At 39.9% G+C, this 15,712-nt stretch overlaps 1 protein-coding gene across 3 annotated transcripts in view; it reads right to left on the reverse strand.

Annotated features, from left to right (window-relative positions):
• coro2aa (coronin 2Aa) overlaps window positions 1-15,712 on the reverse strand; it is a 62,591-nt gene continuing 46,879 nt past the window's right edge. For all 3 annotated transcript variants that reach the window (XM_049571404.1, XM_049571405.1, XM_049571406.1), the window contains 9 exons: window positions 15,408-15,557; window positions 14,689-14,868; window positions 12,627-12,743; window positions 10,367-10,471; window positions 10,184-10,280; window positions 8,953-9,065; window positions 8,722-8,812; window positions 6,659-6,918; window positions 1-4,003 (listed from right to left, as the gene is read on the reverse strand). In XM_049571404.1, the coding sequence (XP_049427361.1) occupies window positions 3,869-4,003; window positions 6,659-6,918; window positions 8,722-8,812; window positions 8,953-9,065; window positions 10,184-10,280; window positions 10,367-10,471; window positions 12,627-12,743; window positions 14,689-14,868; window positions 15,408-15,557 (1,248 nt within the window). In that variant the 3' untranslated portion in view covers window positions 1-3,868. The remainder of the gene's footprint in view (window positions 4,004-6,658; window positions 6,919-8,721; window positions 8,813-8,952; window positions 9,066-10,183; window positions 10,281-10,366; window positions 10,472-12,626; window positions 12,744-14,688; window positions 14,869-15,407; window positions 15,558-15,712) is intronic.

The following is a 15,712-nucleotide window of genomic DNA, read 5'->3' on the forward strand; positions in this document are numbered from 1 at the left end:
TTATTTTAAAATGTTTTTATTTATATGTTATTAAACATTTCGATAGTATGTGATATAACACAATCTGCTGTTGACAGTTCAGTCACTATAAAACAGTGCTGAATAAACGGGCTCAAAAATGGCAGCTGCTTTGTTATTTAGCTAGAGATGTGCAGTATTTATTTGTGGTATAAACTGCATCAAGCATTGAATTCCCAAGTTAACCAATGATTGTTCTTTAGATGCACAGTGTTGGCAGACATTTCAAACAATCATTTGTCATTTGCATTTCCAGGCAGACTTTTGAGAGGCAGGACATTTATAAAAAAAAAAAAAAAAATACAAATAAAATAATTTTTCAGATGGGGAAAAATCTATTTGTATAAACGCTGGTTGGAATGGCTCTGGAAGTACAATCAGTCACCTTCAACTGTTGTGATGTGATCAAACAGCAAAATCAGTCCTTGAACAACTCCACTGAGTGACTGTAAAAACAGCAGTGCACTGTGGGAATGTGTTGAGACTCGTCCACCAGCAGCAGTGGTGGTTTAGAGTTTAAACTGGCCGGGGCGTAGCTGCTCCTGGACAAAAGTCAGCCAGAGATGAAGCTGTGCTGGAACTATCTCTGCCAGAGGTCAAAAGGTTCACAATTGTATTGAGGCCAGTGTGTGTGTCTGTATGTGTGTGGGTTGGTGTGGCAGTTTCCATTTGTTACATCTTTGACGAGTGGTAATGAAATGTAAGCCAAATCTGGAATATCATTATGGTGCTTGTGCCTCTGACTACATAAACACAGGCATGCATGATAGTTTGTGCTGTATCTGAGTGGTTATGTTAGGGTGTACAGCTATGTTGTTTGTGTTGCCTAATATCTGCAAGCGCTTCAGTAACATGGATGCATATTTACATGCCAATCAGAAGTGACGCTCTCAACATACAGGTGAGAGACAAGGGAATGTTTGAATTCTTAACGCGACATATATGAGAAACTGGTCTGACAGCACCATGGGCAAAACTGAACATCACTGAGGACTTCCTTGAGAGAAAACACATTTCTATATGCCATTAGGATTACTGACTGCTCGGTGTGAATTTGTGTACATTTTACAGTTACGTAAGTCTTTGCGGTTGCATTAACAGATCATCAAAGCTAAGCATTTAAAAAAATTTATGAGTTCTCTGTCACATGTAAGTAAAGTGTTCATATTAAGAGATGAAGTCTCCCTGTTGAGCTCACTTCTGTTCCACGAGCCTCATCCAGGCTTTGTCATTTCACTTGAAATGAAGTGAAGAGGTTTCTAACAAAGCTGAAACATCATACTGGGAATCTCTCTATCCATCTCCTTGTCCAATTAGGATTTATCAGCCCTGTTGATTTAAAATTGATCTTATGTCTTCTTGACTTTGGTAACAGCAGTTATTAAAATCAATCTCTACTAAAGGTCCACTTACTTCCAAAATTCATCTACTTATGAAAACTGTTTAAAGCTCTAGAACAAGTGAGTAATAGACCTTGAGTGTAGGCTGCTTTTTAAACTGTAAATTAACTCTGAGTAAGGCTCGGTATTGGTACTTGATTCCAATTAAGATATCGATTGAAATAACCCAGTACCAAGTAGTACCTAGTGATAGTTAGTACCAAGTGATCCTGGACTGTCCTGACTCTGCAGACTGTCTGTTGTTGCCATCTCCGATCCCGCGCTCATCCCAGCAAATGGTCAGTTCAACGTCTGCCCGGTTAGTACAATATAAAGGCCCTGACACACCAAGTTGACAGTTGGCTGTTGGTCAATGTTAGGCCATCGGTGAGTGTCTATTGCCCTAATAGATGTGGTGTGTCCTGCACTGCTGGCCCTCATTTTCGCGGTCGGCTTTTTTCCCCACCAACTCATCAAGTTGAATCAGCAACGGCGGAGCCCATCCATGAATCACTCGGATCAAAAGCTCAGCTCAGTGTATGAGAAGAGAAATGGAAGTGAGGAAAGTAAACAAACAACTTAAGTCAAGAGAGAATGAGACTAAAACAAACTTGTTTCATTGGGTAAGATTATTTTTCTTTATCCATGGAGCTCTTTAGCAGAAACATTTCCTGATGGCTTGTGTTGTTGTCCACTGGTGCACAGTAAATATACTCTGTTCTTTCAACACTGGATTGTGTTGTTAATGTGCTAACTGGCTAACTAGCATCAAGACTGTCTTCACTGTGACTGTCCCTTTTGGAATGACAAATACAGACTACCGCCCTCTGCTGGTGTGGAGAGTTATTTCTTCTCATGCAGGCGCAGCACATATGTGCTGGTTGGCCGTCAGCTGTAGTCTTTGAGGTGTGTTCATGTGCAACTTTTTGACCAAGACACAGGCGACACGAGGTGAAGCAGCAGTCAGCTTTCATTGCGGCTAGTTCTCTTAAGTCAGCTTGGTGTGGCTGGGCCTTAACACAGCAGCAGCTAACATTCAACCATTTAACCATTTGGTAACGTTAGCCATGTAATGCTAACAGTTAGTCCTGTCACTGTGTGCATGGAGGCAGACTCTCACCAACTGTTCCTTGTTGGCGGGTGTAGTCTGGTAGAAAGACAATAGTTCCTACATGAAACTGCTCATAACAAAGTCTAAGGATTATCTTGAGTAGCTGTGTCATGAGTCCTGGAAAGAGACATTGCTGTTGAGTTTTTCAAATGTCTTTTGTGGCGCTTTGAGCACCACAAGCAGAGTGCGGTCTAATTCCATTACATTAGAGAGAAGGCAGAAATCTCTACAACACTCAAAAATATGTATTTTTGATTTTGGGGTGAACTGTCCCCTTAAAATACAAGTAGAAACCCCCAGTGTCATGTTTCAGGTTTCTCAGGTTTTTACAATAAAACCACCATCCTGAAGAAAACACATTCAGGACTCGTGGAACACAAACTAACCCAGAGGTGGTTCAGGACTGTGGCTCTGCAATGGCTTTAAACTGTTTCTTCACAGTGACTCCACATCAGGAAAAATTAAAGCAGGCTTTCCGTCCTTTTTAAAACAGTTTGCGTGCTGTATTTTCCAAAATTACAATCGCGAAATTGATTAAATTGAATTTTTTTTTTTTTTTGACTGTATTTTAAAATAAATAAAAAAATTAAGAACTGCTACATGGCATCAGTTACAGAAACAGCTTACACAATAGCTGCTGAGAAACGGATTGATTTGTCACCAATTTTCCAGTCATTCAAAACTAAAAACAAAAATGTAGCTCAACAGAACGAATGAACACAGCTGGGATCACGATACTGTCATTCATTTAGATCGCTCTCATTCAAGCACACATCCATTAAAATACCACAGCCATCTCCACTTACAGTAGTTTAAATATTGAAAAAAAACCAAAAAACAATCACCAAGCATAGAAAATAAATCCAGCGTTATCGTACAATCACACAGGATGTCTGCTCCAGCCCTGCAACAACTTTCAAACAGCACGCAGACAGCCACATCATTCAGTCAAGACAGGCACAGACATCCTTTTATCTCTCAGCTACAAAGAGCATAAAAAAGCTAAAAATTACAATTAACTTGCATAGCTGTGAAGCATAAAAAATAAAAGGGTTAAGGGTCAACAGGTGCAAAGAGTTTTAAATCATGTTACAGCTGGGTGAGACTCCATGTCTGAGTGTATGTACACCAACAAAGAAAATGTGCACCCTGTGTGGAACTGACAGACAGAAAGAAAACACAAAGTCAAGGTTGAAATCACCCCCGTGTGTGCGGTGAGTATGGTGGGCTCATTAGAGGAGAAGAGGTGAGTCAGGACCCTAAGAAGAGGTGTGGTGGTTTGAAGATGGGGTTAAGTTTGTACAGTAATGCATGTGTTCCCACGAGGGGGTGAAGGTGAGGTCATGGCTCGGGGCAAGTCTTAAAGTGAGTGAGTCTGGGAGTTTTTGATGTTCTTAATCTCCAGCTCCAGCTGTTTGATGCGGACGTCCCTCTGGCTCAGGAGGTCCCTCAACCGTCGGATTTCCTCCTGCTGCTTGTGGAACTTCAGACGCAGCTGCGGATGAAACACATGCACAATATATTGGAATATATCAGGGGTTTAATTTACACCAGATACGGAGGAGACACGTATTGTTTTAAGTACTCTTACTGCTTCAGTTTCAGTTGAATGTACTAACTAAGAAGGCAAACCAACACCTACTCTTTGTTAAGGAAGCTGAGGAGTTTCAATCAATCATGAAATTGTTCTATTCTGCTTTTATTGAGTCTATTTTTTTTAACATTGTCAAGAACAAGTTGGAGAAGGTGGTCAAGCTGTGCTGTAAGATCAGTGGTGTTACTTTAAATAACCATCAGCATCTGTATGAAAAGAGGGCCACCTCTAAAGCTCAGTCTTTTGTCTCTCAACAGGGTGGAGGTTTTGCCACCCTAAACGTAGCACTAAGCGGCACAGATTGTCCTTCGTCTCATCTGCTAATGCTTATCTTAACCAGCAGTGACCACTAACTGTCCATGACTTACCCCTGACAGTGTGAGATACTGGATTCTATGTGTTTGTATTGTTGTACTCATGACTACTGTATGTGTCCCAAATTGCCCCTTGGGGATATTAAACCTTACCTTACATTACTAAAATCTCTCTGAACCATTTCCTCTCACCATCTAGTCTCATGTGACCAGCCTCCCTTACTTCAGAATGGGAGTCTGGGGACATTCGCCTTTCGTTTTGAAATAGAACTGGGCGGGGATATCCAGACCAAGTGACGGCGTTGCCATAGGTACGGCACACTGTAAATCCTTAATTTCTCCAATCTTGTGGACGTTGCAGCTCTGCAATATAGCTGAATCAAATGAAATCATATCCATTTTAATCTCTTCTTGCGATGAACTGAACACTTCCTTTTCTGCTGTACTACGGACAACAATTCAGGGAACAGCAATTCCGGTGTAGGTGGGTGTAAGGCAAAGCTAATCAGCCGTTGGTCGAGGCAGTACAGAAGTACACGGATTTGGATCCAATCACATCACAGTGCTAGTTCTATTACAACTTTCCTATGGGAATGTCCACAGACGACAGAGTCAGCCAGCGTGCTGACATCATCAGCGTCTGTGTAAGAGACTACTCACCATCCAACTGCCATAATCCGGTTAATGCTGATTAAGGATGGGTATCAAGAACCAGTACAAATTTAATATCAGTTCCTGACTGGTCAGTACTGAAGTAAGTAAACTCTGAGACAAACGGTGCTGCTATTGGCATCCTCATAAACCCTCTTGATTCTTCCAGGAGACTCTCATTTGTCATTACCCTCACACAGTTTCTTCCCAGGGTCACAATTCACTTGTATTTCTCCCAATTTACGACACATTTCCACACCTTTTTTTGCTTCTCATTATCAGAACCTGTTACTGACACTGTACAGCCTCAAAAAGCCCTACGTCTTAGCCATACAGCTGTACAAAATGACATTCCCTGGCAAACACGTGATGCGGAAGTAAGCTGCTTGCGCCTTTTTATGCGCCTTGTCGCCACGTTTAACTATGATAAGCATGTCTAGATGGCCATAATTGGTTTGTGAACTGCTGTTTTGAAGCCTCCAGTTTGGCATTTTGGCCGTCGCCATCTTAAATTTCTCCAACCAGACATGCAAATATTTGGACACGAGGGTGGAGCTGTGGAGGTGCAAGGGGTATACTAGAGATTTAAGCAAGTTTATTTGCATACTGGTGATTCATTCTAACATAGCTGGCATTTTAAAATTCCTTACTGTCCCCTAATGATGACAAACGTGTCAGGTGATTATGTTTAACATTACGTAGCTACATGTTTACATCCTGCGTTCTTCAGTCACGGCTCAAAAGTGCAAGCTCACTTTATGAATGTTATTTTTTTATTGTTATCTATTTTGGTAAGCTCCAGAAAAGCGCTAGGCCTGCTGTAGTTTTTAGCAAACATCACTCAAACAGGAGTAGACAGTCGACACGAAATAAACTGCAGGGCCTGTGTTTATTGTAATGAAGGAACCGTGACACACACATCTATTATTTTAGTCGACAGTGGATACAGAGCAATAAAATGTATCAGTCTCTGCAGACAGAGACAATACTTAAGTAGGATTAGTTTAATGTTGGTTTTGGTCTTTTCATGGGATTTATTGTCAATAACAAAAATATAGAACATCACCGGCCTTATCCTTAAGCTTTCTGAGCAGCAGCTGGTACGTAGTGGGCTTTTTTTACCCCAGGTTTTGCCCCTCAGGCCACACAGAGACTGCTCTGACCTGATTGGTGGAGCTCGTTTACGCAGCCTGACAGGACTAAAAATAAGTACTCAGCCTCCTCTTCATGTTTATTGGGGAAAAAAATCATTAAATTCAAGTTTTTATTTACTGCTGACAGTGTAATTGTATTATTTTAATTAAAAGAGGCCAATTTAACATCAATCAAAGTGACAACTATTTGATTAGATTTTTATTTAAGTCTTGACATTCTTTATTAATTAATTCTATTTTAATTTTGTGGTTAGAAAACAGTTTTATCTCAGTCAGTAATTTTCAGGGTTAGTGCATTAACAATATAAAAGTTTAGGCCACATTTCTAATTCTTTAGTTGGACTTATGAAATTATTTATTTCGTCATAAATAAATAACACTGACATGGTTTTAAAAAAAATTGTGTACAAACAGCAGGATATAAAATCATCCAGTACCTCATTCTCTGTCTTGGGTGGAGAGCAAAGTGTGAAGTCTTCCCCGTTGCTAACAGGTGTCCGACCCCTGTCGTCCCCTGTATCGCTGCTGTCCTCCTTGCCATCTTTGGTTCCCAGTTGGTCCTGAATGTACGCCAGCTGCAGCATGCCCGGTCTGTTGTTAGACCTGTGAGTGTCCTGCGAGATTCCAGTCACCTTGCTCATCTCTGAGTACGACTCTGCTACTTGACTTCCAGGCTTCAGAGACATCAGCACCGGACCTGGAAGACAAAGAGAGAGACAAGAGGACGGAGATGAGCTGAATGATCCTGAGAAAATGTTCTCAGTGATTAAATCTGATGAATTGTTATTGTGTGTGAAGGGGGAGAGAGAGAGAGGGGTAATGACATGCAACAAAGTGCCACAGGCTGGAGTCGAACCCGGACTGCTGCGGCAACAGCCTTGTACATGGAGCGCCTGCTCTATCCACTAAGCCACCGACGCCCCGCAATAAGACGTGAGTTCCTGCTGGGCGGTGCGATGGACCCATGTGAATGATGCAGAATACACAAATGAAACAGCACGAATGAAGTGAGTTGCGCAATTTTGTGTCACACGCTTATTCACAAGAGTTGAAAAAAAAAACCAATTCACGCTGCAAGCCAATCAGCATTGAGATGCTCCAGGGACATAAGGCGCTGAGGACGTACCGATGGAATTTCATTCGTCAATTCAGCGATTTCACGCGCATTTGACGTAAGTTATTTGCGCATATGAACACAAAATATTCTGCCATTCAAAATTCATTTTTTTGTGTGGACACAACATAAGTGACTAATGCCAACAATTATTTTTTTAAATTGGTCCAGTACTGAGTGAGAGGGCTGCGGCCAGCAGCTGCAAAACAGTCTACAATGTAACCACAAGGAAGAATTATGCACCGTTAATTTAGGTCCTCTAAAAGTTATTGTTTTTGCCACTGACAGGCTCATATCATTATTCTTAGTGTTTGACAACTTATGGAGAGGATCCCTACAAAGATAGAGTAAGATCCTTTTTGTTTAACTGAAAACAGCCCCAAAATCGCCACTTAACTGCATTTAAATAAACAATAATTTTATCATGATAAAACACACTTCATTCTAAGTCCACAGAAACAAAATAAAACTCACAAAACAGCCTTGGTTTGTCTTTTCACTGTTTTAACAATCACCAGCTCTGGTTTGGTTGAAACAAACCCCTCACTCAAACAGTTAGATGTGAAAATATGCTGGCTCTATACACGCTAAAATTACAGTTTATTTCAATGGAGTCTGGTGACGATTCTGGGGCTGTTTCTGGTTAAACAAAATAAGATCTTACTCTTTCAAATAAAGGTCGATCTCTGTAGGGTCCTTTCATAATGTTGTCAGACACTGAGAATAACAATCTGAGCCTGTCAGCAATAAAAATGAGCACTTTTAGAAGGCATACATTGACGATTCATAATTGCCCTAAGTGGTTTGCGGATTCTGGCTGCAGCCCTGTCACTCAATACTTGACCAATTTCAAAAACTGTTGTGTCTATTAGTCAGTAAGATACAAAGACATGGGAAAATAGGGTCCAGGTTGAAAAACACCAATGCTACCTTTTAAGGTACTACCAGTAGACCTTTAATCTACCAATAGATGAGCTACTATAGAACTAAAACAGTGAAGAAAAGTTGTAAATTAAAGTACGTACTCAGAATATAGGGCTGGGCAACCATTTGATTGTATCATAAATTGACTCTTGTATTGTGATGATAAAAATATCTGTTGACAAAATCAAAATGAAAAGAAGTTTTTAATAACGTGAAGAGTTTTATTAAATGTTTGTATTTTTTACATGACATATTTTGGATTCATTTTGCCTGTACTGACGTCTCAATACCAAATAATTTCTCCCGTATTTCACCACCCAGCCCTGCTTGTATTTGCTTTTCTTTTTAGGTATATTTGGACCCTTATTATGATTTAGTTTGGAGCAGTCCACCACCAGACTGTTAAATCCCTCAGCAGCTCGCCAACATATACAAATGTCTCACGCACACATTAATTCTGACCTTTATCGATGCCGCTGAGCCACTCGTCTGCAGACAAAGCAGGTTTGTTACCCGCCGTCATTGGATAAATGTCTTCTTGGTATGACTCCGACTGGAAATACATACACAACACATATAAACACATGTACACAGACACTAAATTAGATCTCCGTAATACATTACGGTGAAATTGGGTGCATTTATTTTATATGCTGTGGTGCTTGTGGTTTGTGTGAGTCGATGTTCTCTCACCCTGCGGGGTACGATCATGGAAAGAGGCTCAATGAGACTCTTGATTGTCACCAGTTTGTAGAACCTGAACACCTCACAGGAGCTCACATCCAGACCTCTCTTTGGCATCACGCCTGCAGGAAGACACACAGGCCGAGGATATGATGTACGTTACTATCTTTGGTTGTATTTTTATGAGCATTGAAGTGGAAACAAGCAACTTTACAACGAGGCAAATACAATCACAGCAGCCCTGCACAGGTCAGGTGTACGCAAGGGCATCTCTAAGATTTGACGACAGACAGAGCCCAGTCCTCTGTTGCCCCTCCAGCACTTTTTTTTTCAATAAACAAGCTGACCAGATGTGGCCTATGGGCTGCAGGTTGAGTATCACTGATGTAGAGTTGAGTGCTGTTCATTTTGCAATATGCAGAAGTGTTAAAAGCCCTTTAACAACTGCACATACATGTTCATATTGTAATGGAAAAATCAAAGGTGGCAAAGTAGGACCACACCCACCCTGATCAGTAAAGAAATTATCGGCTTTTTAACCCTTTTAATACCCACTTCAATTAAAATATATTGATCATTAGACCTGCACAATGAATCTGGAATTAATTTCTAAATGATCGATTATATTTTCAGACTCCTTTGAAGTTGGGGAACACCATATTTTTAAGGTTTCAGTTGTGTACTCTGCTGTGCTTTGAACCTGGACTTGTTTTTACAGCAAAATGTTCTTTTAGAAATGACCTCAATGCCCGAATATATCTGATCTATTGATACATTTATTACATGTTGAGTCTGCAAACATTTCTCGTGGTGAAACAGTGGCTTTTATCTCAGTTGCTGTATCTTAACAGCAAAGAGCTGCTGCTGTTCAGTTCCATAAAAAACTACCAGTTATACTGGTTTCTGAACTGTGTCTGAACATCTTCCATCCATCAATATTCCTGAGTTTAAAGCCTAAAAGATAAGTGCATGTCTGTCTGCTTGTCACTTTAAATGACCTACGACCTCGCTGTGATCAGCTGGTTTGCCTATTCAAATATTGCAGGGTTATTTGCACAGCAGCTTTGCTTACAGGTGCTGTCGAGTCAGTACGGTCAGGACGCACTCAGAGACTCCCAACAGATGCATTTTACACACATAACAGTGAGAAAATAGTCAAATGAGACCTCACACATACTGAGGTTTGATTAAAAATAAAGTACACAGTAGCAGTGTATTTGTGTGTGTGTGTGTTTCTTACCCATTCCTTTCTGAGGTAGGTGCGAGCGGTACTCTGTTAGGTAGTGTACATACGGTTTCTCTGAGCTGATCTCATAGTATCTGATATTTCCGTCACCCTGACAGAGACAAGAGAAGTCTTTATAACAATAATATTACAATATATGAATGTATGGACACTTTCTGCTTACTTTCAGACACCCACCTTCCCAGCAAGGTAGAGCATGTGTGTGTCAGGGTCATAGAAAGGAAAAAGTACTCCAGACGAACCGTCCAGGTTCTCCTCTAACAAAGGCACAGACAGATCGTCCTACAAAGACACACACACAGATAAAAAAAAAAAAAAAAAACACACTTAAGCACCAGTAACATGGACACCATTCCCTATCATCAAAACACTCAGTCATTTAAATCCACTTCTATATAAGAAGCACTCTCCAGTGCTGAATTAAAAACACTGAGTGCTCCCTAATCCGTGCCTCGGCTATAATCTTCTACCCATGATACACACACACACACACACACACACACACACACACACACATCAAAACACACCAAAGTTCACCAGTATGTCCACTAGATGGCAGAGCTGTGTGACAGAGAGAGTTTCCTCTTAATGTTGAGCAGCATCTCAGACATAAGATCACACAGACGGGTGGAAGAGCGAAAGTGTGTTGCATGTTTTTATCTGGTTTTTCTACAGTCCAAGTGTTTGATTGAGACGTGAGGATATTTAGAGCAGAACAGATGAAACAATGAGTTATTGTACATTATTTCCCACAGTTTAATGTCCAAAATATTAAACATACCTCACCTTCACCCTTTGAAACCTGGGCAAATTGGCTTGATTTCTTTTAGAAACATGAGAAGAAGGCTATGAGCAACGACAGAAGAAATGACCAAAAAAAATGAGCACGAAATTAGTAAAAAGATCAAATTAAAACAAGAAAATTAGTAAAAAAAAAATAAAATAAAATAAAAAAAGAGACAGACAAAGAAAAGAAAGTTCAAAACAAACAGAGAAATGACCTGAAAAGAGTGCTTAAAAATTAAAATAATTCTGTAACCTAATTCTAAAATGTACTAGTAATAATAATAATAATAATTACGAACATAGTTGTTCTCTTGCTTTTTTTCCCTTTCTAAACATATATCTTTGTTTTTGCTATTTTTTATCTATTTTTCTGAAATCTAACTTTAATTCTAGTTTTCTAATTATTGTCTTATGTGAAGGGAGACTGGCAATTAAGAATTTCACTGTACAGTGCAAACCGCTGAGTTTTTCATATGAAAATAAACTTCTTGAAACTTAAATCTTGAGTCTAGATTTTGTTTTTAAATAACTTTCTAAATCTATGTTTTTGTTTTGCAATTCGTGGGATACATCTCACCAAGTTGCTCACCGCCTTTATTCCCATGTTTTTTAAAAGAAATCACATCAATTTGCTCAGGGTTCAGAGGTTTAAAGGCACCTGAAAGCAGCACAAGAAAAGTGATGTCGCTCCAGGTTTCAAAGGGTTTATTTATCTTTTCTATAATTATTTCAATATTCAACTGTTCTTTTTTATTTTATCATTGTCCTGACCTCCAATATTTATCATGATGTATTCCTGGAAATACAGCTAACTAGACTTGTGATGTAATATGCTGCCCATCATTTCATTTTTTTCAAATTATTAATTCTCCACTTTTAGGATTGGTCTTGTATCTTGGCTCACAACTTCACCACTAAAACATGATTTAAAACAGGTCAATAAAAAACAGTCAAGGCCGAGGAGTGTGCTTGGGCACAGATATGCATTTGAACTCTGCTCAAGCAGAGCTCGTGAGTCGTAGGCGGAAGTGTATATCGTTACTTCTTAATGAAATGCATGTGTTTGGAAAGCACTGAGCATACAGCTGGATAAATGAGACTTGGATTACACTGCACGAGGTCTGAAAGTGTTTGTAAACAGATGTTTTGATATAGATTTGCTGTTGTGTAACACCTGCACTATTTACTTCAATTTTAAAAGAATGTTCACCTTTTTTGGATTCTCCCCTCACCATTAAGAGAATGCATGTGAGAAAAAGATTTCTTCACTGATTCAATGTAACACGCAATGAGTGACTGGTGGTCCAAGAATGTAACAAATTTAATACTGAATTAATTGAGATGATTATTAAAAAGAAAAAAGCCTGTAGTGAACACAAATAGCTGATCTCATGGTCTTCATCAGTGAATGGAGCTGGTTCAGGTGTCACTGCATGACCACAGTGTGGAGCTTCAGTCACCTGATAACAAGTGACTGTGTTTGTCATCACATGACAGAAACTCCACATATGGACACCTGATCCAGCTCCATTCTGAGTTGACGATCATGAGATGCAGGTGTAAGCCTGGTAAAGAAAAAAGACAGTAAGTGGTCCTTTGAGATGAGATGATTCTGTCACAGAATACTTCCCATGCTGTCAGTTTCTCTCACCTGATCCCACAGAGCCATCTGTCGATGGTTCCAGCGTGAAGTGCCTGATGTGAAGAGCATCTTCATGTTTCCCAGGAACATCACCTTACTGGCTTTGTGCGTCTTACAGTTGGCTTCCTGCGAACACACAACATATATTATGCGTTTAATATTAAAGCTGTGGACTAATAATCAGATTCAGATTCAGATTCAGACGACTTTATTTGTCCTAAAAAAGGCAATTTAGTTTCTCCAGTCTACCCGGAGCACAGACACAAACGCAAACAACCATCTTACAACAGCAGCAAACAACAGTATGTCAGAGACAATCGGCCAGTATATGGGCAAGAGGTGCAGACAAGGACCAAGTGCAGTTCAAAGTGCAAAAGTGTTGACCTGAGGTCATTACAATGAATTCACTGGACAGGATGTGGTCAGGTGTCACTATTCACTACTGCCTCACTATTACTTTTGCCTTCTGGGCCACATGTTTCTCCCAGAGGGAATGCAAGTCTCTGTGCTGGGGTCCAATTATTTTGGAACAGACATTAACAATATTACATAAGTTGTTCCTATCCTCCATTATACCAGCAGATAAATGAAAATGTTAGAAGACTTTCAGCTCAACACTACGGCACTGTGACATAATGTTCCTTATGTTTCCACGTGAGCTTGTTTGGCAGGCGAGGGAAAGTGAGAGCAGACTGATATAAAGTGTGTGAGTCACTGGTTGGTGACCCCGAGGTCTGCGGAGTTATGTTCAGGCCAGAGGTGTCAGTTTTGGCTGTGTGGTGCTGGATGGGTGCCCGGGCTGGGAAGGGGAAAAGGAGCAGGGAACTCCCACTTATGCAACTATTGGCTATAGTACTATTGACTATCGTACGCGGCAACAAAGACTCATGGTTTTTAGGTTTTATTGATTGAAAATATCTAGATTTTCAAAAGAAACATAGTTTTTTTCACTTAAATCTTAAAGAGTTAAAAACATTTTTTGTGACATTGACATGTCAGCTACAACAGCATAATAGAATAATTGAGAGAAAATAAGAGCTAATGAAACAAAACCTGCTTGGGCAAGTACATATTTTTACAGCCTTAAGGATTAGTGTATCTACTGATTATCATTCCAGTCCAGTGTCGTCTTTTTGACTCTTGTAAAGTGTCCATTTTCCCCCATTTTCTTAATAGTTGTGCTTCTTGTAGTCTCAGTATGTGAGTCAATTTCTTCATTGAAAAGATTTCACAGCCATGTTAACCATGGCCACCTTCGTTGGTGATATTTCTTTACCAAGGACAATATCAATTTAACTAAGACATTCTTCACCGCAGTTTGAATTAAATCAGGTTATTTTGTGAAGAGTGCATCTCAAAAAATGAGTCCTTAAAATTAATTTGAAAAATAATAAACAGATCAGCTACAGAGTGTTTTTACTACAAATCGCATTTTAAAAAAACTTTTACCCAGATTTCTGTATTATTATTCTTTTAAAATTAGATTTTGTTATCAATTTTTTAATATCTAAAATAAATTCTGGTAAATCCTCTTTGTTTTTAAGGTCCAGTGTTGTCGGATTTAGGGGCATTTATTGGTAGAAATGGTACATAATATTCATGATTATGTTTTCATTCGTTGACCTGAAACTAAGAAAACGTGTTTTTGTTACCTCAGAATGAGCCGTTTATATCTACATATAGAGCGGGTCCTCTCCCACACAGTTCGCCATGTTGTTTCTACAGTAGCCTAGAACGGACAAACCGAACACTGGCTCTAGATAGGGCCATTCGCATTTTTGCATCAGCCACTGTAGTTCTCCTACACGCTTGGCACAAGGCAGAAATTTCAGTTCTGCAACCACACTGCTAAATTCTACCAAATCCTACAAACTGGACGTTTATTAAAAGAACAAAACCAAAAATAACAGCCCTAACTACACGTTTTCTTTGCAGTGACGTGATACACTAGATGAACTGGTGCCTATTGTGGTAACTGTCTTTAAAAATAAGAGCGTGCCCAAATTTAACCGCAGAACTGTCTAAAAACACAAACAACACATAACACACACACAAACACACAAAGCATCACCTGCAGGAGGTTTCCTGAGCGTGGCTCCATGAGTCGGACCTTCCTGTCCTTGCAGGTGGTGGCGAAGAGGCTGCCGTCTGTGTTGAAAGACATGGAGAGGACGACATCTGTGTGGTGGCTGATTGTCCGCACGGGGTTCTTTATCACCTGCTCAGGACAGTCCAGGTTCCAGATCATCACCTGCGGGTGTGAAAGGCACACAGAGGCTTGGATCGTTCTGTAGGAAATTCACTTACTGAAGTTATAAATGTTCAGACTAACAGCAGGTTTCATCTAGTTAAATAAATACTGTGACATTCCACTAAAAAGTCTGAAATAATTTCCTTATTTGTGTGACCTAACTTCACTTGGTTTCTATATTATGTTCAGGGCAGATGCAGTTTGACATGGACTATTTGTCATTTAGAATTTATTACTTGTAAGAGAAGTTGTCTTGGTCACATCTTCGCTTGCAACAAACCAGTAGCTCAGAGTGAAAGTTATCTGAGTTCTTGTGCTTATATATGGAGTCTTTGTCATACTTGATCATGAACTTGTTTCAGGCCTGTCGCCGGGAGCAATTTATATTATGATTTGTTAACCAGAAACAAGCTGCTACAAACAACTGCGACCTGTTTGACTGCACTGTCATACATAATTGCTTTCAGTAAAAGTTACAGTGTGTCCTCCTTATTCATTTTAGCTGTGTCTGTGTTAGAGTGTGTGTTTGGTTGTGTTACCTTGTAGTCATAGGCCGTACTGAAGAGGATGTTGTTCGCAGTCGGGTGCCACTCGATGAGGCCCACTCTGCGGCTGTGACCCTGAAGCTCCTTCCACGGTACTGTGAGGGTCTTCAGCACGCCATGAGGAGGGATTTCCCACACTTTCACCTGTAGATACACATGCACAGGAAAACACATTAACAAACAGACAGTGGTGGCATGTAACTAAGTACAAAACTGAGGTACTTGACATGAGTCTTTTCTTTACATGCTGTTCTAATTTTACTTTGTTACATCTTGGAGGGAAATATTGTATTTTTTTA

Source organism: Epinephelus fuscoguttatus, linkage group LG3, assembly GCF_011397635.1.
Source record: "Epinephelus fuscoguttatus linkage group LG3, E.fuscoguttatus.final_Chr_v1".
Lineage (NCBI taxonomy): Eukaryota > Metazoa > Chordata > Actinopteri > Perciformes > Serranidae > Epinephelus > Epinephelus fuscoguttatus.